The sequence below is a fragment of the Oratosquilla oratoria genome, chromosome 1 (assembly GCF_046742065.1).
Source record: "Oratosquilla oratoria isolate Oo_2021 chromosome 1, ASM4674206v1, whole genome shotgun sequence".
NCBI lineage: Eukaryota > Metazoa > Arthropoda > Malacostraca > Stomatopoda > Squillidae > Oratosquilla > Oratosquilla oratoria.
In genome coordinates, this window is record NC_134777.1 from 99,662,184 (window position 1) to 99,688,387 (window position 26,204).

The window sequence follows — 26,204 nt, forward strand, 5'->3', positions numbered from 1 at the left end:
CTTACTGTTATTTTTACCTATGTGCATTACCTTGCATTTACTTGTGTTAAATTTCATTAGCCACTTTTCAGACCATTGCTGTAATTTATCTAAATCTTCTTGGATATCTAATTGGTTTGAGTGATCATTTGCCACTCCGCACAGTTTTGCATCATCAGCAAATTTGGAAACAGTAGATTTTAGTCCATGGTCAATATCATTTATACATACTATGAATAGAAGTGGCCCAAGAACGGAACCCTGAGGAACTCCACTTGCAACATTTTTCCATCCAGAAGTTTTTCCATTTAAAACAACTCTGTTTTCGACCATTTAACCAATCACTAGTCCAACCTAACAGGCTACCAACCGCTGAAACTATTGGTTGTTTTAAGGAAAGGTTAGATAACTTTATGGATGATGATGATAGGTGGTAATGGACATGGAACTGTCTAGTATAGGCTTCATAGTCTCTTGCAGTTTCCTTTTTTCTTATACTCTGAATGACGGGCGTGGCCTGAGTGACGACGTGCCCTCACCGACGGCGGAGCGCAAGCACTTTATCTCTCAACTTTTACTTGATTTAAATCGTATCGATGATATATTTTCTGATATTAACTAAATAGTTTACTTAATTTTATAATATGAAAATTAGTGATGTACACTAATAAAATTATACTTAATATCTTTCATGTTTTACGTGACGTCATGAATATGGCTACCCCCATGTTTAGGGTAAACAGAGCTGGTAGTCTATGGACACTTTTCAGACCTCGACTCGTTGGTGATGTGAATGATACAGTTAACCAGTCCTTAAGGGCCAGGATTAGATGTTCTTCCAATTACACTAATGGTAAGGTTTAGCACATTGAAAAGTCAATATTATCCCCCCAAAGATGTAAGTAGGCCTCCCGTACCGGTATAAACTCAGGGCTCATGTATAAAAACATATATCATGGTTGATTTTACGAGTGCTTTCATATAATGATTCGATATTTTTTTTACCAGCTCCACTTTCGTCTTGTCATGCCCATTAATATATTAGACTGCAGATCAGCCATCATTATTATCATATGTTAGAACAGCATTTCCCAAACTGGGGGGAATTTCCCCCAGGGGGGAAATTTGAAGCTACCAGGGGGGAAATAATCACACTGCCTCGTAGCAATATAGAAAATCTCAGATGGGTTTTCTCATGCTTGAGAGAGAGGGAGAGAGAGAGAGAGTGTATGTCTGTTGTAGATGCTTATCAGTATATTTGTACATTTTAAAATAAATTAGTAAATAGTTACAGTGTGTTTTGACTACTCTTTCTCTCGTACCCACGAAGGGGGAAATCTGGGTGGTTGAACTGGTTGTAGGGGGAAATGACGGAAAAAAGTTAGGGAACCACTGTGTTAGAACGACCATATTTCCATACATGATCCTGCCATTATGATTATTTTATGATATTATGAGTACATTTGATTTGACTTTTTGAAGGCAAATTCTTTTGACTTTAAACATTTCACATTTCTTCCATTTCACATTTCTTCCACTGGAAAAGCTATGTAGAGAGAAATTGGGGGACAATTTATAGTAATAGTTTCACCCAACCATAGAATTTGATCACATGACTGTTTTGTAAGCCTATAGAATATCCTGATACATAAATGGAATGTATTACAAGTTCATAATACAAGGTAATATCTTTGCAGAAATTACTTAGGTGAATACCAAACTCGATTGACAAAATCTTGTGTTTCAAAGGGCTGGAACTGTCATCGACATTGCCATTGGTGATGCCTCTACAGAATTTGGTGTGGCTATTGTCACATGATTTGTATCAGTAGATGACAAAACATGCTGAAGGAGTTTGGATTTGTTGGTTATAGGTCTTGTTTTACTTTAAACTGGCATTGGAAAAGTTTTGATTCCTGTTAACCTGTTAATTGAATATGCAAGTTCTTTTGGGGTTTCCCTCATGGTACATATAATGACTGATTTCAACTAACTAGTTAATGAATGGAATAAACTTCCTGCACAGGTAGTGCAATGTAGTTCAGTTCGAAGCTTTAAGAATCATTTAGATAAATACCTAAGTAAGATGCTGTAATGATTTTAATTTATCTTATATTATTTGTTTTTGTTTTATCATTTTCTGTCTGATTTTCATTTATTATTAGTTATATATCAATTTATTATTATTTACTATTTACCTGTTTATTTATTATTTAAGTATACCTATGCATTTATTTATGTATTTTATTTGTTATTTACATTATCATAGTTTTTATTTATTATTTTATTATTAATATGATTTTTTTTTCCGCATCCGACCTAGATATGGATCAAAAGGTCTCCTGTCGGCATGCTCCGCCTTTGTAATCCTTTGTAACAATTCACAGATGAGCCTTTTGTGGCTTTTGATCATCTGCTGGCAAGAAGACGTAAAGAGGCACAGAGTTCTTTGCTGGTGGAAGTTGCAACTCTTGCATCAGCTACAGATCTGCACAATGTTTGCTCACAGTTTGGAGAAATCAACAAAATGTTCCACTATTCCTTACCTATTGGTAATGGAAGAAAGAGCAAGGTTAGTGAACAAGTATTGTAATGGTCATGACATGTCATTAGTATGAACGGTTTGTAATGCCCACATTTTTCATATTCATTTATATTATTCAAAATTACTGTATAGGATGCCCAGGAGAAATTTCAACACATACAGGCAACACATAAGAATACATCCAACCACATGAATGTAAGGATGTCCCCTCTCTTTTCATATGTGAACAGTCTCCCACTCCATCACTTGTACTAACCCTCTATGTTGAATGCCAACCCCAATGCCCTTTTACAGCTAAAAACAGGTCTGAGACAATGTGCCACAACTTTAATTTATTAGTCTTTGTCCAAAACTTCCACATGTCTCACAATGCTCATGAACCTGTATTTTGGAGCCCACCCTTCTAAATGTCTAACCTAGATTATAACTTCGTATTAGCTAGACATAGTACATGCATACGTATACCAAGGGCTTTTTTACCCCTCACAAGGGAGGTAGCCAAAGTCAAAGGCATAAATCTACTTCCACCCATTTCATCCCCACATACTCCATATCCATTTACCATCCCTCCCTCCCTTGCTAACCAGTCCACGATTACTGTACCTCCCTTCTTCAGACACTGCACAACACCCATCTAGGTCAGGTGCCGTACATGTTCTCATAATTTTCAGATCCACACAAAAAAAAAGGGGGAGGGGGTGTCAACAGTAACACTTGAGCAATACACAGTGAATTGTTACTTTGCATTTCTTGCCTTCACATCTCACTGTCAGTATATAAACAAGAAAAACCTCGTATGTAAATGTCAAATAGAAAGCTAGTATTATGCTGTGTCCCTTTAAATAGAGATATCACCTGCTCAAGATACCTTTTTAAGAAATTAATTAAAAATCGTAAATGATGCTGTATGATTTACTTCACCAGTATGTTGTGCATACTTCAAAAGATTTTTCCACAGTTTTTTGCAAAATTGTCAAAAAATTCAATTTTTAGCATCCTCTTCAATGTGCATAGAATATTCATGTGCACATCAGGTTGCCTGATTTATGATGATGCATTACAATGTTCTCCTTACAAAACTTAAAGTTGGTGTTATGGTTTACCATCACAAACTCCCACCCTATTGGGAGGCTAGAACAGTGCCCCTTACAGAGGACTTTGCTGATGGCAGGGTTTGAACAACCATCCCCTCAACCTTCACTGCAAGTAATGATGCCCCAACCCTGAATAAATATAATGTCACAGAAAACGCGATCAAGCCTGTTCACAGAATATGGGGGTCATTCAGCCACTACAAAATAAATATAATCAGGAAGTCGACGCTAGCATGTTCATATACCCCATTCGCAGCTCATAAGGCAAACATAGGTGTCATCGTGTTCAAAAGGTTAAGGCAGGTAATGCTGGAGTTTGGGAAAGTAAGTGGTAGGAGCAGGTTGAAGGTAAATGTAGGTAAAAGTAAGGTGATGAGATTTACAAGGGAAGAGGATGACAGCGAGTTTGAAATAAGTTGTAAAAGAGAGACATGAGAGGATGGAGAGGGGTAAACTTATCCAATTAAATGCAGCGGCCTTGCTGTGGATGTGCTGTGTCTTGCAGCACTTCTTCTGACCCAGGGTAGTGGAAGAGATGCAGGGATGATCCGTCATCCAGGAGGAGCCAAGATAAGAGGGAAAGAGGGGTGAATGGGAGTGGAGTATGTGGGAGATGGAATGGGTGGGAGTGGAGTTTATGCCTTTGATTTTTGGCTACCTCCCTTGTAAGGGGGGAAAAGCCTTTGGTATGTATATATGTAAGTAACACAATGGATATACTTTGGCCTATGCATTAATTTGAAAGCCAGCATCATGCAAGGAAATGTTGGGGATTTAGAGAAATGGCCATAAAGACAAGAGGATGAGCTTTATTACATTTATGATAAAATAAAGATTTTTTATAATCTACTTACAAGGAGTGTACAATATATAACCCTACAGACTAAACTAGGGCCATATAAAATGTAAATTTCACTGGAGACTGAGTCTGTATATTTTTACCTTTTCCAACTTGAGCGACTTTGTGATTGCTTCCAACACCGCAGCCCTGTATGAAAGGGTAACTGTTCTTACAACATTGTATAGAGCAGAGACTTGGAATTTAAGAGAGGCTGAAAGGAAAAATTTAAATGTGTTTGAGATAATGTCTGAGAAGTATGGTAGGGGTTACAAGGTTGAATAGAATGAGAAATAAGGTGAGGAGAGCAAGGGTGGAAAAGGAGCTGGTGGATATGGCTAGTGAAAGATGATTAGGATGGTTTGGGCACATGGAAAGAATGAGTGAAAAGGGGTGTGGAAGGCTGAGGTGGATGGAGTGAGCTTGAGGAAAAGCGAGGAAAAGATGGATGGGTAGTGTAAATGGGGCTTTGAGCATGAGAGGACTATTGATCAAGGAAAGGCAAAGGCAGGAGATGGGGTGAGTGGAGAATTGTTGTGTATGGATGATATTTTGATACCCAAAGGGATGTCTTCTAGTCTTCTCTATTTTCCGTGTGAGTGGATGGAGAGGGGGGTTGCTGTGTAAGTGAAGTGGTCCTTCTGTGGATGTATTATGCCTTGCTGCATTTCTCCTGACCCAGGCAATGGGTTAGAGACAGGGATGACCCTTCATCCATAAAGAGTTAAGATAAGAGGGAAACAAGGGTAGTGGAATGGGTGGAAGAAGGTGTGTGCCTTTGACTTAGCTACCTCCCTTATATGGGGGAAGAAGCCCTTTATATGTAGATAGAGGTTCATTTTAAAATTTTAAGGAAGGGAAAGATTTATTCAGAGTACTTTGTGTTTCAGGAGCTGATACTGGTCGAGTATGCAGATGCCAATAGTGTCGTCTCTTGTCTCCAAAATGTGAAGCACAACACTCAGAGCACGGTGATTCCAGTCCACTCACCATTCCTCTGGCTTGCCTCTGAACAAAGTGGGAATAAGAAGAAAAATCAACCTCTGCTGGAAACTAAATTGCCGACAATAATGGTACAGCACCATTCACCGATAACCAAGTCTGAGTTGGATGTCAGGCTTGGTGAAATGCCCCATGTATGTGAAATTTTCATGTTTAAATTTCATTTAAAAGAGTGTGTGTATGTGTGTGTTTGCCAGGTTTGCCTTAATTTAGATAATATAATCTTAAAGAAAATAGCAAATGTGATAATCCATGTGCTAAATGGTTTTTGTTTTATTTTATTTATTCTTTTTTATATACTTTTATTAGAGCAATTTTTTGGTGGATGAAATGTGAAATGATTATTTAAAGAATTACAGATGTCATCCCAGATGTTTGAATTGTACAGTCACCAGAAGTTGACAGAGTTAGGCGCGAGGTTACGTTTCTTTACATGCAGGCAGGTAAGTGAAGAATGGATATGATATTGGGACAAATTGTATGATGGTGAGATAGTGCAGGAAGGCAGCTTATGCGCTGCCAAACAACATAAGTATAGGTGTGAAAAAAGGCATACTTTTTCAAAATTATTAGTCTTTGGAAGGAATTTCACAGAGCTACCCATCAAACCCTCTTGAACTTATGTCACAGTTAACAGGTTAATAGAGTTGTAATTCTTGTTCTCTTTAACAGATTGAATTGGCATTGTCCAGCTTATTTCCAGATGCAACAATTCTTCCTTTTGGATCATCAGTCAACACATATGGGCGAACCAACTGTGATTTGGATATGATTTTACAGCTGGCTGACAGAGAAAATAAGGTACATCTGGAGACAAAAGTTTGTTCCCTTACCCTGTTACTCACAGATCCTCAGTGTTTCAAACCATATTTGATATAATGCACTGTCCATACATAGTATAAAATGTTTCACTAGTTGGGCTGTTTAGAACTAAATGGCCTTTGATAACCAGTCTAAGATGCATAACTACTTGTAGTTTGAATTGGCTGACTGTTGTTGCTTGATGTTTGTCCATGGCCTAGAAAGCAAACTACAGGTCATATGATTCCTATATGTTATTGGAATTGGGTGGTGTGTAGCTTGACCCTGGCTGCATGGTCATGGAATTAATTTGTTCCTTTTTGGTTCTGGTTAGGAATATAACTTGTAGCCAAAAAGGAAAAGGCATAAAATCATTCCCACCCATTCCATCCCTGAATACACTCCACACCCCTCCACCCTCCCTCTCATCTTAGGACCTCCTTAGTTTACATACATACATATACCAAAGGCTTTTTCCCCCTTCACAGGGGGAAGCCAAAAAGAAAAAGGCATAGAAACCACTCCCACCCATTCCATTTCCTATATATTCCACTCCCCTCCACCCTCCTCCCTCCCTCTTATCTTGGCACCTCCTGGATGACATATGTATGTATATATATATATATATATATACATGACATGATATATATATATATATATATATATATATATATATATATATATATATATATATAAAATATATATACACACACACACACACACTTCAACGAACGGACGGCTTAGAAGACGTTCTGAAGAAAATTGAAGTATTGTGGATCCCAACGCATAGAGAAGTGCCTATTGTATTTACAGGGTGGGGGGGAAATTACTCGTGGGGTAGTAGGAAAGTAGGGAAAGAGGAGAAGGAGAGGGATTACTGAGGGAAATGGAAGGAAATGAGGAAGGAGTAGACTTGGCCCAGACAGACAGGCGAAAGGTAAACAAACGACCCTCCGACGACGATGAAATGTCTAATAAAAATGTAAAGATTAGAAGTATAGATAAGAGCAATACAGTAGAAAGTGATGAGAATATTTTCCAGGGATTTAAAGAGGGTGGGGGGGACACAACCACCCCCCCCCCCCCAGCCAAGACTAGAAGAGAAGGTCAATAAGATGATCGAGGACTTGGAGCGTAGGTTCGGTCATGTTAACAATATTAAACGGAGGGTTGAAAAATTGGAAGAACTAGAGAAGGCGAACAAAAACTTAACTGATGAAATAGAAAACCTGAAAAGACAGTTAAAAGAAGTAAAGGTGGAGAATGAGGAATAGTAAAGAAAACAGAGAGGGATGGAAGTCGATAAAAGAAAACAGTAAAGTTGCATTTACTGATATAATTAAACAGCAAATGAGAGAACAAACTGAAGACTCAGTTATTAAAGTGATGAGACAGAAGGAGAATATAGTAAGAGACTTAGCTGACAAAAAGAAATGTATAATTATATTAGGAATGGAAGAGAAACATAACCCAGATAGAACCTCAAGAACCAATGAGGAAAATGAAAAAGTAAGCAGTTTACTAAAATTAGTTCAGGAAGATGAACCAGAAATTATGAAGGAAATTTAGGAAAAATTCAGGCTCGGAAAGTATAGTAAAGATAAGACCAGACCAATTAAGATTAAATTCAGGTCACAAACGGCGGCAGAGAATATCTTATCCAAAACAGGGAAACTAGCAACAAGTGAACAATATAAAAAGGTATGGATAAAAAGGGAAATGAATAAAGAGGAAAGAGAGGAAGAAAAGCAGAAAAGACTTGAAGCTAAGACAAAAAACGAGAACAGAATGGAGTCAGAGAAAGAGAGATTCTATTGGAGAGTAGTGAATATGAAACTAAGGCAGTTCAACATACAAGGGAAACAGAGAACACAATGGAAGTGACAGAAAACTAAGAGTGTCTTACACAAATATAGATGGATTAATAACAGGATTGAATGAGCTGAATGATTATTTGAAAGAAAAAGAACCGGACATAATGGGAATTGTAGAAACAAAATTAAAAGGCCCACTACCACCCAACAGTGTAGGACATGATGCATATAATTATTGGATTAAAAACAGAGAGAAAAAGCAAGGGGGTGGAGTTATGTTCCTGACTAAGAAGGATATAAACGTGAAGGGTGTCATATATGGAAAGAATACAGTAGAGATGATTATGATAGAAGTGGAAAACAGAGATAAGAAGAGCAGAAAATTTGTGATAAATTATGTGCCTCCGAAAACAGCCTCATGGGAGGAGAGTGAACATAAAAGTATGTTAGAGGACACAAAGATAACATTAAATAAAATAATGGAAGATGGAGGAAGAATAGTTATAATGGGCAACTTTAATTGCAAAGAAATCTGCTGGGAAGAAATGACAGTAAAGGGTGGAGACGGCTCATGGGGAAACGCTCTACTTGAGATGATTACTGACCAGGTATAGAAATGAAGAAGAACCATCGAGACTAGACTTAATAATTACATCTGAACCTAGAATAGTGGACAAGATTGAATATAAAACACCAATAAGTAAAAGTGACCACATATTGATTGAACTGGAACTTAATGAAGAAAAATATATGAAAAGAAATGAGCAATATATGAAAAGAAATGAGCAATATAGAAAAGGAAGAATGATGTATGAAAAAACAAACTTTGATAAAATAAGAGAATTCTTTCAACAAGAAAACTGGGAAGAAATATACAAAGAAGAAACAACAGTGGAAGAGAAATGGAATATTTTGACAAAAATTTACAAAAAAGGAGTGGAAAAGTATGTCCCAAGACAAAAACAAGAAAAAGAATATGTAAAATGCTGGTACAACAAAAGTTGTAGGGAGCTAAAAGACAAAAGAGACAAAGCCTGGACCAGATGGAAAAAAGACAGAAGACCTGAAAAATGGAAAATATATACCGGTTATAGAAATGAATATGTACAAACGTGCAGAGAGGAAAAGAGAAAATATGAAAAAGATGTCATAGAAAAGTGTAAAGATCAACCAAAACTATTCTACAGATTTGTAAACAATAAACTGAAAAACAAACAAGACTTGGAGAAATTAAGACAAGAGGGAGTTGAATACACTGAGGAAATGGAAATGGCAGAAATTATGAACAAACATTTTAAATCAGTGTTTACAAGGGAGAACATACAACCTGAAGAGATTGAATGGAAAGAGAAAGTCCCCCCTATGGAAGAAATAGAAGTAACAAAGAATGAAATATTGACACACTTGAGTAATCTTGATGTCAGAAAATCGCATGGACCAGATGATATAGCAAACTGGATTCTGAAAGAATGCAGGAATGAACTGGCAGACAAAATACATAGCATACTAAACAGTTCCTTGAAAGAAGGAAAAGTTCCAGAAGATTGGAAAAAAGCAAATATAGTACCTATATATAAAGGAGGAAATAAAGAAGAACCTACAAACTATAGACCAGTCTCTCTAACAAGTGCAATAGCAAAAATTTGTGAAAGAATTATCAAAAGTAGATGGGTAAAATATTTAGAAAAAAACAAAGTGTTAAATCCAAGGCAATTTGGATTCAGACAAGGACGATCATGCGTCACCAATTTAATATGTTTCTATTCAAGGCTAATAGATATAATACAAGAAAGAGATGGATGGGCGGACTGTGCATTTCTAGACCTAAAGAAAGCTTTTGACAAAGTACCACATAAGAAGTTGCTTAAGAAATTAGAAACTCAAGGAGGAATACAGGGAAAACTACTAAATTGGATGGAAGACTTTTTGCAAGAAAGAAAAATGAGAGTAGTGATAAGAAACCAGCACTCAAAATGGGATGAAGTAATAAGCGGTGTTCCACAGGGAACAGTACTGGCCCCAATAATGTTTGCTATATATATTCATGATATGGATGAAGGAATAGAAAGCTATATGAGCTTCTTTGCAGATGATGCAAAACTACTGAAAAGAGTGGAAACTGAAGAAGATTGTGAATCACTACAGAGAGATCTAAATATAGTACAGGAATGGAGTAGGAAGTGGGAGATGGAGTTCAATACAAAAAAGTGTATAATGGAATTTGGAAAAAGCAAAAACAGAATAACAGGAGCATATAAATTGGGAGAAGAAGGAATAAAAAAAGTAGAAAATGAGAAGGACCTGGGAGTCATTGTTATGAATAATATGTCACCTGAGAAACATATAAATAAGATTTTTGGAGAAACTTATAATTTAATAAGAACAATCAAAGTTGCATTTACATACCTGGATGAAGAAATGGTGAAGAAAATCCTAATCACACTGATAAGACCAAGATTGGAATATGCAGCAACGATATGGTCACCAAGTACAAAAAAATGTATAAAAAAACTTGAAAGAATACAAAGAGCAATTACAAAACTGGCACCAATGCTCTCAAAACTATCATATGAAGAGAGACTAGAAAAACTTGAACTACAGACATTAGAGCAAAGAAGAGAGAGAGGAGATTTGATAGCTATTTACAGAATCATGAAAGGCATAGAAATTACTGATAGAGAGAATCTGATAAAATGGGATAACAGAAATACAAGAGGACACAGAAAGAAAATAAAAAAAGACAGCTATAGAAGAGACTTGAAAAGGAACAGCTTTCCTCACAGAGTAATAAACAGTTGGAACAAGTTAGATGAAAAAGTGGTGTGTGCAAAAACAATACATGAATTTAAAAATAGTTTAAATAAAATGAGATATGAAGACGGGACCCCACGAGCATAGCTCCCCTTCCCGTAAAATACAACTAGGTAAATACATAAGTAGTTAGCCACAAAGAAAAAGGCATAGAAACCACTCCCACCCATTTCATTTCCTATATATTCCACTCCCCTCCACCCTCCTCCCTCCCTCTTATCTTGGCACCTCCTGGATGATGGGTCATCCCAGCATCCTGTCCACTGCCCTGGGTCAGAAGCAGTGTCGCAAGACACAGCACATCCACAGCAAGGCCGCTTCATAAATTTGGCGACCCCCCCCCCCCTCTCCATCCCCCCATGCAGAAAAGGAGAAGACGGGGAGAAATCCCTTCGGGCTGCATCAATTTTTTTCCATACATACTTCCTCCTATATATTCCACTCCCCTCCACCCTCCTCCCTCCCTCTTATCTTGGCACCTACTGGATGATGGGTCATCCCAGCATCCTGTCCACTGCCCTGGGTCAGAAGCAGTGTCGCAAGACACAGCACATCCACAGGAAGGCCGCTTCATGAATTCGGCGACCCCCCCTCTCCGTCCCCCCATGCAGAAAAGGAGAAGACAGGGAGAAATCCCTTCGGGCTGCGTCAATTTTTTTCCATACATACTTCACATACTTCCAAGTGGTCTACTTTGCACATATATATATATATATATGTATATATATTTATATATATATATATATATATATATATATATATATATATACACATACATACATACATACATACATACATATACCAAGGCTTTTTCCCCCTTACCAGGGAGGTAGCCAAAAAGAAAAAGGCATAAAATCATTCCCACCCATTCCATCCCTGAATACACTCCACACCCCTCCACCCTCCCTCCCATCTGAGCACCTCCTGAATGACGGGTCATCCCTGCACCTTGTCCACTGCCCTGGGTCAGAAGCAGTGTCGCAAGACACAGCACATCCACAGCAAGGCCGCTTCATTAAATCGGCGACCCCCCCTCTCCGTCCCCCCATTGCATAAAAGGAGAGGACGGGGAGAAATCCCTTTGGGCTGCGTCAAAATTTGCTCACACATACTACCTCACCCCCCATCCCCCCGCCCATTCCACCTCATGCAATCACATCATCCATATACAACCATTCTCCATTCACCCGTCTTCTGTCCTCTCCCATCCTTCCTCAACAAACATCCCCCTCTTCCCCAAAGCCCCCTTCACCCTATCCATCCACCTCATCCTATATATATATATATATATATATATACAAGCACCTGGCTTGCAGGACCCGCTGCATTTTCCAACTTTTTGGAATTCGAGAAAGACGTAAATGAGAACATATTATTCAACCCCACTAAATTATTGAAAAAATGTTTAGAGAGCGGTGACTTTCCCTTGCACAGATCTTTGAGTACCTTATCCTTTATCTCGGTTGGTACAGTGAGTGGCGTCTGCCCCTGGTTACAACATATTTTCTGGAGCTCATTTTTCCACAGCAGCGCATTGCATATTTTACACTTTCTGACCCCAAAACCCCTATATCATTTAGTTTCACTTCTTTGTCTGCTTCGCGTAACGATCCCTTCACATTCTCATGCGCACGCCCACGCGGATTACTTTCCTCAGCTGTCTCCTTTTGGCGATTACTGTATGTTGGTTCCTCATTTCAGTGAGAACACAGTTTTCCTGCTCTGTGTAGTCCTTCAATTCCTTTGGTGAACACTCCGACCCACCCATCCGCTTCTTTTGTTGGGAGATGTATTCCGATTCATTATTTTTCATTTTTTCTAACATTGTTTTCCGCAGCTTATTATCCACTTCATTCTTTTCCGTTTGTAACCGTTTTTCTCTTTTTGGATCTTTTTCAGGTCTATTGTCAACTCTCCTTTGCTCCCTCTTCTTTTCTTGCTGGCGCCTCACATTCTTCATAGCGAACACGTTTTTTTCGGGCGTTTCTTTTAAATGTCTTGAACCTACGCTCTAAATAGTACAACTGGTATTGCCTGTGTCCTCTTCCACCATTACCACAAAAATTTTTGTAGCCTGCGTAATAGTGCTTCTTGAAATTTTCTACAACCTCGGAAGAAATATCCCCGCTATACGGTTCCAGGTCATCTATTGTACTATCACTGTACTCGTATGTTGGTGAATTGCGTAACATCTCGTTGAAACTAAGGACTATACGTTGGAATTGTTGTATAGATTGCTCCATGACGCATATCGTAGATTGCCGGTTTTTACACTTTTTGTAATATTCGAGGTGGCATTTCTTATGCTCTTCTGTTAACTGTGCTCTGAGAACTTTGTCAATAGTGGATTTGTCAATCTTTTTTTGTTTTGTCACCCAAGCCCAGAAATGTCGCCGTCGTCTTTTCATGGCGCCTTCACTATCACGGGGTTCTTTAACCCCTTCCATACGGTGCTGCACACGTAGGCGTCATGAGGAGCAAGTGGATTCGCGACGCTGCCATAACGGCGTCTTGATTATATTTATTGTAGTCGCCCCTGTGTTTTTACATTCTCCCAAATGCGCCCTGAATCCCATTCTCTGTGGTCTTCAAAATTCGCGGGTGAAAGAGAGAACGATCGATATAAGCGGTGACTATATTTTATGATGCGAATATTATTACGTTACGTCATACGGCTGGCATTGGCTGCTGCCCGCGAGATTTAAGTCCCGTACTGAAGTGGTTAACCTTTTCATCGTAAAAAGAAGGAAATTTTTCACTGCTCTTTCCGTAACAAACCTTTTAAAGACGCTGATATATTGATCTCCATTTTACTGATTTTCTTTTCATCCGCAACCCACTTCCAATAATGCATATTACGTCTTTTCAACCAAGCTGCTATGGGCAGAGGCATTGTGTCAAACATCCAACCTTGACCACGATTGGGGTACAACCGCACATGAAAAATCCCTTATACCGGGCACGTCCACACAAACTTGAATCATCATCTGGGCACGGTTTCGAAAGTGTTTATTTTTAATAGTTAGATATATATACATATGTCATTCAGGAGGTGCCAAGATAAGAGGGAGGGAGGGGAGTGGAATATATAGGAAATGGAATGGGTGGGAGTGGTTTCTATGCCTTTTTCTTTTTGGCTACCCCCTGTGTATGTAAACTAAGGAGGTGCTAAGATGAGAGGGAGGGTGGAGGGGTGTGGAGTGTATTCAGGGATGGAATGGGTGGGAATGATTTTATGCCTTTTCCTTTTTGGCTACCTCCCTTGTAAGGGGGAAGAAGCCTTGGTATATGTATATGTAGGTAAACTGATATGACTGTTTTGGCTAGCAAGCCAGACATTCATATTGTTTCTTTTGTCCAAACCCTAAAAAAAAAGAAGAAAAGGGTAGATATTTTGTGCTATTTACAACTCTAGGCAGTAGACAGATGGAATAATTTACAGTGGCACTCTTATTTTCAGGTCGGTGGTAGTCGATTGGTGTTTCAGGCCAAACAGTCCTATTCACACAGCAATCCACGTATCACAATGCAGAGACACATGGAAGTCATTGCTGATATCATTGACAATTTTGCCCCTGGCTGTTCACAGGTAAGGTACTTTGGACCATGTAAATTAAACGATAAGCACATCACAATTTTCAAACCCAAATTTTCCTAATTGATTTTTAGATTACATCTGTATAATTATAATGTGTTTTTATGCCATCCTGGAATTTTCTTACATTTTTATTGTCATTTTTATTTCACCAAGACGAGTCATCTGCTACAAAAATTGGGAATAGTGGTTGCCATCTTAGTGGTGTGTATCAATGAATTTAAACACAAAGCTGCCATTGTTTTTAAGTCCAAGCCCAAGTTCATACAAGTACAAGTATGAGTACATGTGGGTAAAAGTAAGGTGGTGAGATAAACAAAGGGAGAGAATGTCAGCAAATTGAAAGTGTAAAATGGTGGGATAATTAAAGTTACAACACAGGGCAGGACTTGCAGTAATGGTTATAAACTGGACAAATTTACATTTAAAAAGGAAATGGGCAAGAATTGGTTTACTAATAGGGTGGTTGACAAATGGAATAAACTTAGTAACCATGTAGTAAGCACTGAAACTATCAGTTGTTTTAAGAAACGATTAGACAACTTTATGGATGGGGATGACAGGTGGTGATGGATACAGAGCTGCCTAGTGTAGGCCTTATGGTCTCTTGCAGTCTCCTTCATTCTTATGTTCTTAATGATATACAACTGATCCTGCCACAAACACAGTATTGTCAGCTAACAACAACAACTGGCTCACCTCCCATTTTTCTCCTTTTCCTTTAACGATCTCCAGTCCCCTGCCCATTACCCTTGCATTTACCTCCCACATCACCCCCATTCATGTACACATTGAACAGCCAATGCGACATGACACATCCCTGATGCAGCCCCACTTGCTCTCTCCATTTCCAATTCTAACACAGGCTCTACTGCTCTCATAAAAACTCTTGACGGCCCTTAACAGTTTTCCCTCAATCCCATAATCTGCAAAACATTTGCACAGTGCCTTCCTGTCTACCCTGTCATAAGCCTTTTCCAAATCCATAAAGGCCAAAAAAAACACATTGTGAAACAACAATTTTCTTTCATTAAACCTATACTTAAAATTAATTTCAGTTTTATGGTATGTTCACTATTATCACAGTTTAGTAACTGGCTAAATAAGGGCATGCAGTATAGGAATAAATAAAAAAAAACACGTCATTTGCTGGTATGGATTGATATGTTCATAGGAATACTTAGTGAAGCTTTCTTTTTATACAGTGTGTTAACAATTTAAAATAATATATCTGACTTGTTGTGTAAAGAATTAGTTTTATCAAGTAGTAACAAGCAACCATAATTAACCTTTTTACTGGCACACTTGGGGCAAGATGAAAAAAGATATGTATTACACTGTAGAAATAGTTGTTTACAAAGCTTGTGGTATCCAGGAGGATACATGAACATGATGCAGTATTTTGTGTAGGAGCACACTTAAAAGATATTGAATGCATCGTGTATACTACCCTTGTCATTTTGAGTGCCCAAAGGCAGCATTACAGAACCAACATGCACACAAGTAAGCACCAATGATACACCAGTATGAAAACTTCTTCAGAGATATTCTGGTTCAAATTGATAACCCATAACCATGCCATCTATCTGTACATTTTGGCTGTTGTCAGAGATGGTTAGGGAATCCAGACTTCTCCCACAAGATGATGAAAAACTCAATATTGCTGAACATCTGTTTTGCTATATGACACTTGGGTTAGCACACAGCTCATGTCATCAGAATTATTACCAAGAGATGGCATTGTATGGTCTGTTTTAGATTGCACATTAGTAGACACTGAATATTTTCATCAAAAAGTAATTTTGAGATAAGATACATACATATGTATCTTATTTGTTTTAAACTTGGTTCTCATGAAAATTAATAACATTACAAAAGAGAAAATGCAATGTTATATCTGAGCTTGGTGGTTATCCTTTAAATTCCTTACAATGTCATGAATAATTTTCAATTCATTATCATACATATAAACATAACAATTACCAATGGCTTTTCCCTCTTACAAGGGAGGTAGCCAAAAAGAAAGGAATAAAATCCACTCCCACCATTTCCATCCCCACATACTCCACTCCCATTCACCCCCTCCTTCCCTCTTATCTTGGCTCCTCTTGCATACATACATTCAAATTACCAAAAGGCTCTTTCCTGTTTTGAAATTGTTGGTAGTTTCATATGACAATTGTGATGTGACAGAGACAAAAAAAAAAAAATTCTTGTTCTACAGGTGAGGAAGATCATGGGGGCAAGGGTGCCAATCATCAAGTATCGACAGAACCTGACAGGAGTCGAATGTGATCTCTCTATGGCCAATAAGTAAGTTGTTTGTTTTAGGATGATATGAAGTAAAAATAATTATGTTCACTAATTTGTTGTGGTAACCCATTTTTTGAGTAGTAACGGCATCTTACAACTATCATCCTTCACTCAACAACACATGCTCCCAAAAACACACCAATACAAAAACATATCCTAATTATAGACCAAATAAACATAACTGGAATCACAAACAAACATATGGAGCTCCTTCAATTCATACATGAACACAACTTCCACATAGGTTTAGTTTAAGAAATAAAACTATCACCACAGTCTGTATTACCCACATTCACTGATAACACAGTAAAAGAATCCTCATTGGTGTAATTTCATGTAGTTTGCCTTTATGATTACAGGTCAGGACTTTACATGAGTGAATTGCTCTATATCTACGGCAGCATGGATCCTCGCGTTCGGCCTCTTGTCTTTACTGTCAGACATTGGGCTCGGGAAAGACACCTCACGTCACTCAGCGCAGGACGATGGGTCACCAACTTTTCACTAACACTGCTAGTTCTATTTTTCCTCATTCATTCAAAAATTTTACCACCACTGAATAAACTCATCAGTATAGCAGGTAATTTATAACTTTTGTGAGAGCAGAAGATGTTTACAATATCATGCTTTTCATTTGGATAAATGTAGCATGGGAAAAGAATAGTGGAGTAACAGCAAATTACTATTGTAATCTCTTAGTTTCATGATGAAAATCCCTCAAGAAAACATAAGAGATTACATTGTTATGAAAAAGCAGCTCTGTTGCACATAACAGTGAGGGAAAGGGGCCCATCCTTTTTTTGGGTGGTTTAAAGTGTAGAGTTCACATTAAGGTAGGTGGGTGAGGGACTAGACCAATGACATGTATGTACAAGTGGTCTTACTGCAAGACTTATGTCTGAGAGAATCATCACCCTACCACCCGTCTTCAAAAACTGTCAACACCCTCAGCTGTATCTAGAGGTCAGTGGCACACAGTCTCTGGACTGGGCCCAAGATCTTTAGCAATTGACTTCAGCTGTGTCACTTTCACTTTTTCACATATGAGGAGCTGACAACAAGGATCTGCTCCCTTTCGAATATTATAAGTTATTGACATTAGGAGGCATCCCATACTAACATAACAAACAGATCCCATGTTTTTTCCCAGAGAGGCTTATAGGAGGGCCTTAGGAATGTTGTCAACCATTGTAAGGATGTGAGTTTCCAATCAGTGAAACTCAAGGCAGCAATTATTATTATTCTTGATATTAGGTGTGAGTTGTCTTGATGCACTGCTCCTGACCCAGGTAGTGGGCAGGAGACAGGGATGACCCTTTGTCCACAAGGAGCTAAAATGAAAGGGAAGCAAGGGTGGTGGATGAGAGTGGAATGGGTAAGATTAGGTGCATAGTTTGATTGGCTACCTCTCTGCCTCTATTATAATCCAAGTCTGTGCCCCATACAATACAGATGGCACAATCGCCCCTTCATACAATCTTCTCTTTGCATCCATTCCTAGTTGCCTATTTATTGTAACACTTTTCAATCCCCCAAGGCATTTACTTGCTTCTCTCAGTCTACAATCTACCTCCACCTCCATTCCTCCCTTTCCTGCCACATGTGACCCCAAATGCCTAAAGCTATCTATTTCCATCTCTCCTCCCCCAGACTCCCCTCCAACTGTGTGCCATGCTCTACCCTTGTACTTTTCATCACTTTGCTTCTACCCAAGTTTACCTTCAACTTTCTCCTATTGCATACCTTCCCAAACTCAGTCACTAACTCCCTTAATGCCTCAAAGATAAATGACATTTGAAAGTGCCTTTCAGCGGCACTGCTGTCCATAAGATGGAGATAACTACCTTTTGTGACATGTAGTACAGGTGCAGACCTGTGGGTTTGCACTGCATTCCATGACCCAAAGGTTCTTGGATACAATCAATAACTGTTGCTGTCTTCTGATGCGTTCCATAGTATGGGCTTCTAAAGGAAAGTTGATTAAATTAGAATAACTTTTAATGAAATAACTTATGTCATATTGTGATGTGCAATTTTTCTCAAAGGTGACAAGGACCGTCGGCAAACAGATGGAATAGACTGCACATTCCTGCGAGACATCACTAAACTTGAAGCTTCATCAAATTCTTCTGACCTAGGAACATTACTCAAGGAATTTTTTGAATTTTATGACAACTTTGATTTCAAAGAACGGGGAATTTCAATCATCACTGGTAATCATTTTACCAAACCAGAACATTCAGCACTGTATATACAAGTTAGTATTTTTTAAATTACTATAGTAGTGTCTTATTTTGTAGTTTCAGCCGGTATTTCTGTGGGGGTCCTTTGCATTTTGCTTTGACCCTTTTTCCTCCATACCTTTCGCATGCTTCTTCGTCTGCCACCATTGATCTCACCTCAACTCCACCATTCATTGCTTTTCCGTTTCTTCTCACCCATCTTTCTCATTCAACTTTCTCACTTTCAGCATCTCTCTCCCTCCCTCTCTCATCATCTTTCTCCATTTTACATATAATCTCAAGTTCCCTTCCGCCAGATAATGATCAGACATTTCACTGCTGTCTCCCCTAAACACATTTATGTTCAGAATTTCCAGTCCTCCAATGGACACCACTACATAATCCATTAATACCCAAGATGATGGAATTTTAAAGTACAGACTTCATACTTTTTTCAGAGTTTTTAAATGTACAAATATAATTTCAGAACCCCTTGGAAAGAGAGCTGAATGTGAGCAGGAACGTAACCCTTGAAGAAATGGAGAGACTGCGTTTGGAAGTAACTCATGCAAGATATCTGCTGGAAAGCAAAATCTGCCCCACTGTAAGTTATAGGGAATTGCCCTATAGTATGCTACTATATCAAAGAAAATAACATTGACATTTTTTAAAGAGAGGGATTATTGTAATGCTTTTTCTGTTCAAACACTTGAATTTAATTCTTATGGTCTCTTTTCTGTCCTTCCTACATTTTTCTATTCTTTTGCTGTCCTTTGATACACATAAAAAAATCATCTTGTTGGAATTCTTTCTAATAAATTCTTCATGCCTTCAGCTTTGTGGCATTAATTTTTAGATATTCCATCTAATGACAGATTTCTTTATTCAGTGTTGGGGGTGAACCCAGGACTGGAGGAGTTTTGTCATTCAGAAAATTTAATAAAGGCTCAGCCACGTGGTAGAATGAAATAATCTCTTAGCACCAACAAAATTACATGAACTAACACTTTTAATGTATCTTTGAAATTTAGGATGTTATACCAGGTGAACCATGGGGCTTGCTTCAGCTGTGGCAGGACCCCAGGAAAATTATTCCCAAGCCCCAGGTTGCCCATTCCATCAACTGGAAGGAAGTATTTCATATTAAGGAAAAAGAACCAGAGCCCAAAACCTCAACCTCTGTTGGGAAGAAAAGACCAATCCTGGAGGCGAGTGAATTAAATGGTTTAGTGACTAAATTGAAACAGACAGTTATAAATAAAAAGGAAAAAAGATATACCAGAAGACAAAGAGGAAAAACAACAGTACAGTATAAATGGTGAATTTATTTATAAGTAGTCTTTATTTCTTTGTGATAAAATGTTTTGGAATTGTAATTAATGGACCAGGACTGAAATAGAATGAACATGTGCAATCCACTGAGGAATGGTTTCTCCCAAGTTGTTTGATGTAAAGTTCTTAAATGAAGGTGAATCAAGAGTCTTGAATCCTTTGAGGAGAGATCCCAGTTGAATAAAATTGTTGCATATACTAATGGCCTTTTCCCCTTGCAAGGGTACCCAAATAGGGTATTGACTGCAAAAGTTTTATACATACATATACCAAGGCTTTTTCCTCCTTTCAAGGGAGGTAGCAAAAAAAAAAAAGGCATAAAATTATTCCCTCCCATTCCATCCCTAATTACACTCCACTCCCCTCCACCCTCCCTCTTATCTTAGCACCTATTATTTGAGGGACTTAGTGACATCTCTACATTCACACTGCATTCTTTTATGGCTAGACACTTATTTTCACTCAAAAATGGATGCTGGTTGCTTTTAAATTTACTGTCCCTCCTTTCTGTTATCTCCCTTTACCACCTGTATGACCACCTATGTGGCTCACTATTGCTCCCAATGACAGAAGTGGTGGTTATTTCAGATTAAATTCTAATATAATACCAATACCCTTGGAAGGGTGTGGCTGAGTCAAAGCATTTCCGAACCCCTTGCAGGTTAGTCAAAATAAAGGTCATAAGTGTGACACTCTTCAGTGAGGAGTGAAGGCTTAACCACTTCGGTACGAGTCAAATTCTCGTGCGCAGCATTGGATGCCATATGAATGATGCATCACACTACTCGCATTATGAAATATAAAGTCACTGATGTATTATTCGTTCTCATATACTCTGAGTAATAATAAACACAGAAAACATGATCAAACCACTTCGCAGAATCCGGGGGTAACTCGTGTACAACTACAAAAAATATAATCAAGACGCTGACACCAACATCCTCGTGTACCCACTCGTGCCTCGTGACGCCTACATAGGCATCATCATACGGAAGTGGTTAAGGTAATCCTAGACGATTTTTCACCTGGGATTATCCATGATAAATTTTCAAGTATAATGATACTCCTCAATAGGTTCATTTTTGAGTACATGGGAGATCTTACAGCAGAAAAAAAGGGAAAAAAATAAGCATGAGTGGAGGGAAATTGTAAATGGATGTAAGAATGAAGGTGCCTGAAGAAATATTCTCATCTACTTTGTAAATTATGTATACATTGAACATGCACTATTAGAATTAAAACTTCCAAGGCATCTGTTAGGGAAGAGTTAATTTTGAGAGGTATTACAGCTTCTTTAATGTATGTCATTACTTGCTGCTGAATACAACATACAGCTATCTGTCTATATACCAATAGGCTTCTTCCACTTATAAGGGAGGTAGCCAGACAAGGCATGCACCCACTCCCCTCCCATTTCCTTTTCATCTTTGCTCCTTGTGGATAAAAGGTCAATCTTGTCCCCTGACCAATGACCTGGTCAGAAGCAATGCAAGAAGACACAGCACATTCACAACAGGCCCAGCCTCTTTGTTTACACATCAACCCTCCCCTCTCGTCCCTTCACGTGAAAATGGAGATGAGGAGAAATCCCTTTGTGCTGCATCAATTTATATTCCATTCACATCCATTTTCCAATCACACTTATCTCTTGCCTTCTCCATTCCTTTCTCAATAGACATTCCCATTTATTCAAAGCCCCTTTCACTCCATCCAGCCATCTCATTCTTGATCTTCCCCATAAGTTCACTCCATCCACCTCTGCCTTCACTTCATCCATCCATTTCATTCTTGGTCATCCCCTACAAGTATACTCCATCTTCCTCTGCCTTCCACACTATTTTTGCATGTCTTTTTTTGTGCTTTCCGTGCACCCAAACCATCCCAGTATTATTTCATCATCCCTATCTGCCAGCTCCCTTTCAATATCTGCTCTCCTTATTTCTTACCCTATCCATTCTTGTAATACCCACAATGCTTCTCGAACATACTTCTCAAACATATTTAAATTTCTTCTTTCTGTCTCCCTTAAATTCAAAGTCTCTGCCCCATATGCTGTTGTAGGTACAATTACCCCTTCATACAATCTGCTTTTGGCATCCATACCCAGATACCTATATCTCATGACACTTTTCATTCTCCTAAGACATTTACTTGTTTTCTTCACTCTACAGATTACCTCAACTTCTACTCCATTCCCTGCTACATGTGACCCTAAATACTTAACACCCCACTTCCTCTAATCGCTCTCTTTTGAGATTTGCCTCCAACTTATTGTGATCACCATACATCTCATAACCTTGCTTTTACCCACATTTACTTTCAATTTTCTCCTTCCCAAACACCATCCCCAACTGCCTCAGACCCTCTTGTGACCCTGCCATAAGTGCATTGTCATCAGCAAACAACAACTGGCTCACCTCCCACTTCCCAGCAGTCTCTCTAACTACCTCCAATCCTTTGCTCATCACCCTTGGACTTGCTTCAATTCCACCCCATCCATGTACACATCGGACACTGTTGGTGACATAACATAACCAGCACCTCAAACCAGCTTTTGACTTCCCTTAACAGCTTTCCCCCAATCCCATAAATCTGCAATACCTCACACAATTCCTTTCCTTTCTAATCTGTCAGAAGCCTCCAAATCCATGAAGACCCAAAAAACATCTTTACTTTTTGCCAAAAATGTCTCGCAAATCTACCTCCCCACAAAAATTTGATCTAAGCACCCTCTACATTTCCTAAACCTACACCGTTCATCATCAATTACTTTCACTTTTCCTCTCAATTAACACCCTCCTATATGCCTTTCAAGATGCATTCAACAAATTGATCCCTCTAAAATTATTACATTTGACCCCTTTTCCTTTGTAAAATAAAACTATACAAGCACCCCTCCAGTCCTTCAGCATACTACTTTCCCATAGGCTTACATTGAATAACCTCACCAGCCAATCCACTATAACTGTACCTCCCTTTGTCAGACAATTTGCATGACACCCATTCAACCCTTACCAGCTTTTATAATTTTCAATGCTTTTTGTACTTTAACTATTTCTCTGTTATTTTCCTCTCATCACATTCATCTTCATAGTTCCTCCCACTACCACAATCAAGCCTTCCCTAACTTCCTCCACATTCAACAGCTCCCTAAAATACTCTACCCATCCTCCCCATACTGCCTTTACTTACATTAACATCTCTCCAGCTGCACCTTTTACCTTTTAATCTCAACCTGATTCCCCACCCCTCACTTCATCCAAAAAGTCTTATTATTCTTTTCATTTTTGTCTGTTGTACTCAGACCTCATTTTACATCTGTTCTCTGAATTATTTATGGGCTAAACTGGTTGCCATGGCTGGTTCCCAGGAGGCTGTGGTTCTCAAGAGAGAACAGGCAGTGGATTGATTGAGTGAGGGTTATTTAAGACCAGTATGTATGAAACTTTAACTGATTGGATTTTAGATGGATGTGGGATGAGTGAAGGGTGGATGTTTTGACTTGGCCACCCATTCTATAAGGGAGAAAAAACCTTTTTAGTATATGTATATATAAAACCTCATTTATGAGGTGTAATCAGGGGAAAGGCTTAATCACATGATTTGTGTGGTACTCTGTGGATTTGTGTAAAATAAAAGGGGTACAGAATGACCATGATTTAATAGTCATATTCATTGGTTAAAGCCATTTATGTAGGAACATTTTCTATAATATTTTTCATTTTCTATTGTAAATAGAGCATTATAATACAAGTTAATTTTGTAAATAGTTTTGCATTATTGCCACAACCTTATCTATTACAAAGGATTACAAAAGAGGAGCATGCCAACAGGAGACCTTTTGGTCCATAACTAGGTTGGATGCAAAAAAATAACACCAGGAATCATGTGAAGTCACAGTAGTGTTACACACGCACCTAAAGAGCTGCAACATTGCTGGTTGACATGGCCAAAATATTGTTAACACAGTGAAAAGGGCAGGGATAATCCAGACATACTTTATAGTGCAGGTGAAGTGGTAATTGAAAATGGCCAAAAATTACTGTCAATTTGGAAGAACACCCTTGTGCCACTAAATGTCTGCCTGGGATGGTAGACACATGTAAACTTTTGGACCATAAGACTTTCACAAAGTTCTATGTCTGTATATTCCAACAGATGAAGGGTGTTGACCATACCCTCACAAAAGTTAAATGTTAAACGGGGTTCACTGACTTAGGATAGAGGCAAGAGTAAAGAAATATTATCAAGTTGAGGTTTCAACATCAGTTAAATTACTGTGGACTCGTTAGTCTGGGCCCACCTTTGGTAGGGTTTTTTATGCTAGATAGAATCTTGATTTATATAGGAAACACTGAGAAACAAGACATGGTCCACTTGAAGTATCAAGAATAAAACAATCATGAATCAATGCCATGTTCAATTTTATTCTGGAAAAGATTATGATGAAGACTGGAGGAGAAAGATAAATCAGGGAAACCATCTTCATGATGTAATGATGTGACAAAAAGAACTGAGAGCTATAGACCAACTGTTGTTTTAGAGTGGTGGCACAGGTGGTTAATGATGCTCTTGAAGGTAAGCAGGTGACCACTAAAGCTGTATTGATTTTTAAGTATTCACAGGGGACAAAAGGACCTCACTTCCTGTTACAAGGAAAGTGTAGCATAGTTCTGAGAGAGCTCTTACTCCTTCCCTTCAACAGACAGCAAGCACAGTTATATATACAAACAACTCATAAGATCCACAACATAATATACTGTCAGGAATAAATCCCGACAGAAGCATTTTTTTTAGAGTAAATAAGCTATTATTACAAATTAATATAGACTTCTATGGTTATGACCTCAATTCACTAAATTAACTGAAGTTGTAACCACAGATGTCTATATCAATTTGTAATAATAGCTTATTTACTCTAAAAAATGCCTCTTGGATTTTCCCTACACCCTCCAGGCGGCAAAGGAGCATATCTGATTACAATTGTGCATTGTCAATCAAGGATTGTCTTAATCAAATTGCCTTTTGGGCTGCTTGTCTCGTATGACATACTGAGGGTGTCTCATTCTCGCCAATGGATTCTTCACCTGTTAAAGGTGTTGGCTTTTGAGGATAAACTTCCAAGGGAACTAGTTTGTCTAGGGATCTTGTACAATCATCCTGTTGTATAACACATATACAATACACACATTACCTTCCTCATCTGGGTTTAGCTTAACAATACGTCCTAATGGCCACTCATGTTGTGGTCCAAGTCTCTCCAGTTTCACCACTTCTCCCACTTTGGGTGGTTTTGTTTGCATTGGTCTCAAGGAACCATTATGTTTTTTTCTCAAAGAAGTCAAGTAATCCCTTTTCCAAATTCTTTCAAAATGTTTGATAATTGATAATAGACAGCTGTGTCTTGCAATTAATTGTACATGTCCCAAGAAATTGGGGTCAGATGGATCTGATGTTACCAATGGTGGATAGAGATTTATGAGTTTTTCATATAAAAGATGATTAGGAGTCGAGGATTCTACAAATCTGTCTTTGAGATATGTTAATGGGCTACTGTTGAACCACAGTTGTGCTTCCTGCAGAATTGTTTCCAACTCTTCCCAAGTCACCCTTTTCTTATACAGGACTTTCTACAGGCATGACTTGGTTAAACTCATCATACATACATACATATACCAAGGCTTTTTCCCCCTTTCAAGGGAGGTAGCCAAAAAGGGAAAGGCATAAAAACACTCCCACCCATTTCATCCCTAAATCACTCCACACCCCTCCCACCCTTCCTCTCATCTGAGCACCTCCTGGATGACGGGTCATCCCTGCACCCTGCCCACCGCCCTGGGTCAGAAGCAGTGTCGCGA

General features: G+C 38.5%; 1 protein-coding gene across 2 annotated transcripts; it reads left to right on the plus strand.

Moving 5' to 3' along the window:
- Positions 1-673: 673 nt before the first annotated feature.
- LOC143024348 (poly(A) RNA polymerase, mitochondrial-like) lies at positions 674-24,113 on the plus strand. 2 transcript variants are annotated; one of them, XM_076183153.1, is made up of 11 exons: positions 674-832; positions 2,367-2,551; positions 5,347-5,592; positions 5,818-5,901; positions 6,131-6,259; positions 14,345-14,478; positions 16,709-16,792; positions 17,152-17,372; positions 18,838-19,049; positions 19,502-19,618; positions 20,046-24,113. In XM_076183153.1, exons 1-11 carry the CDS (start codon positions 688-690, stop codon positions 20,334-20,336), a joined length of 1,848 nt encoding a protein of 615 aa, XP_076039268.1. In that variant the 5' UTR covers positions 674-687; the 3' UTR covers positions 20,337-24,113. The 2 variants fall into 2 exon arrangements, with proteins under 2 accessions (XP_076039268.1, XP_076039259.1); XM_076183144.1 differs by having other exon boundaries at positions 675-832; positions 14,345-14,473; positions 16,704-16,792.
- The last annotated feature ends 2,091 nt before the right edge of the window (positions 24,114-26,204 follow it).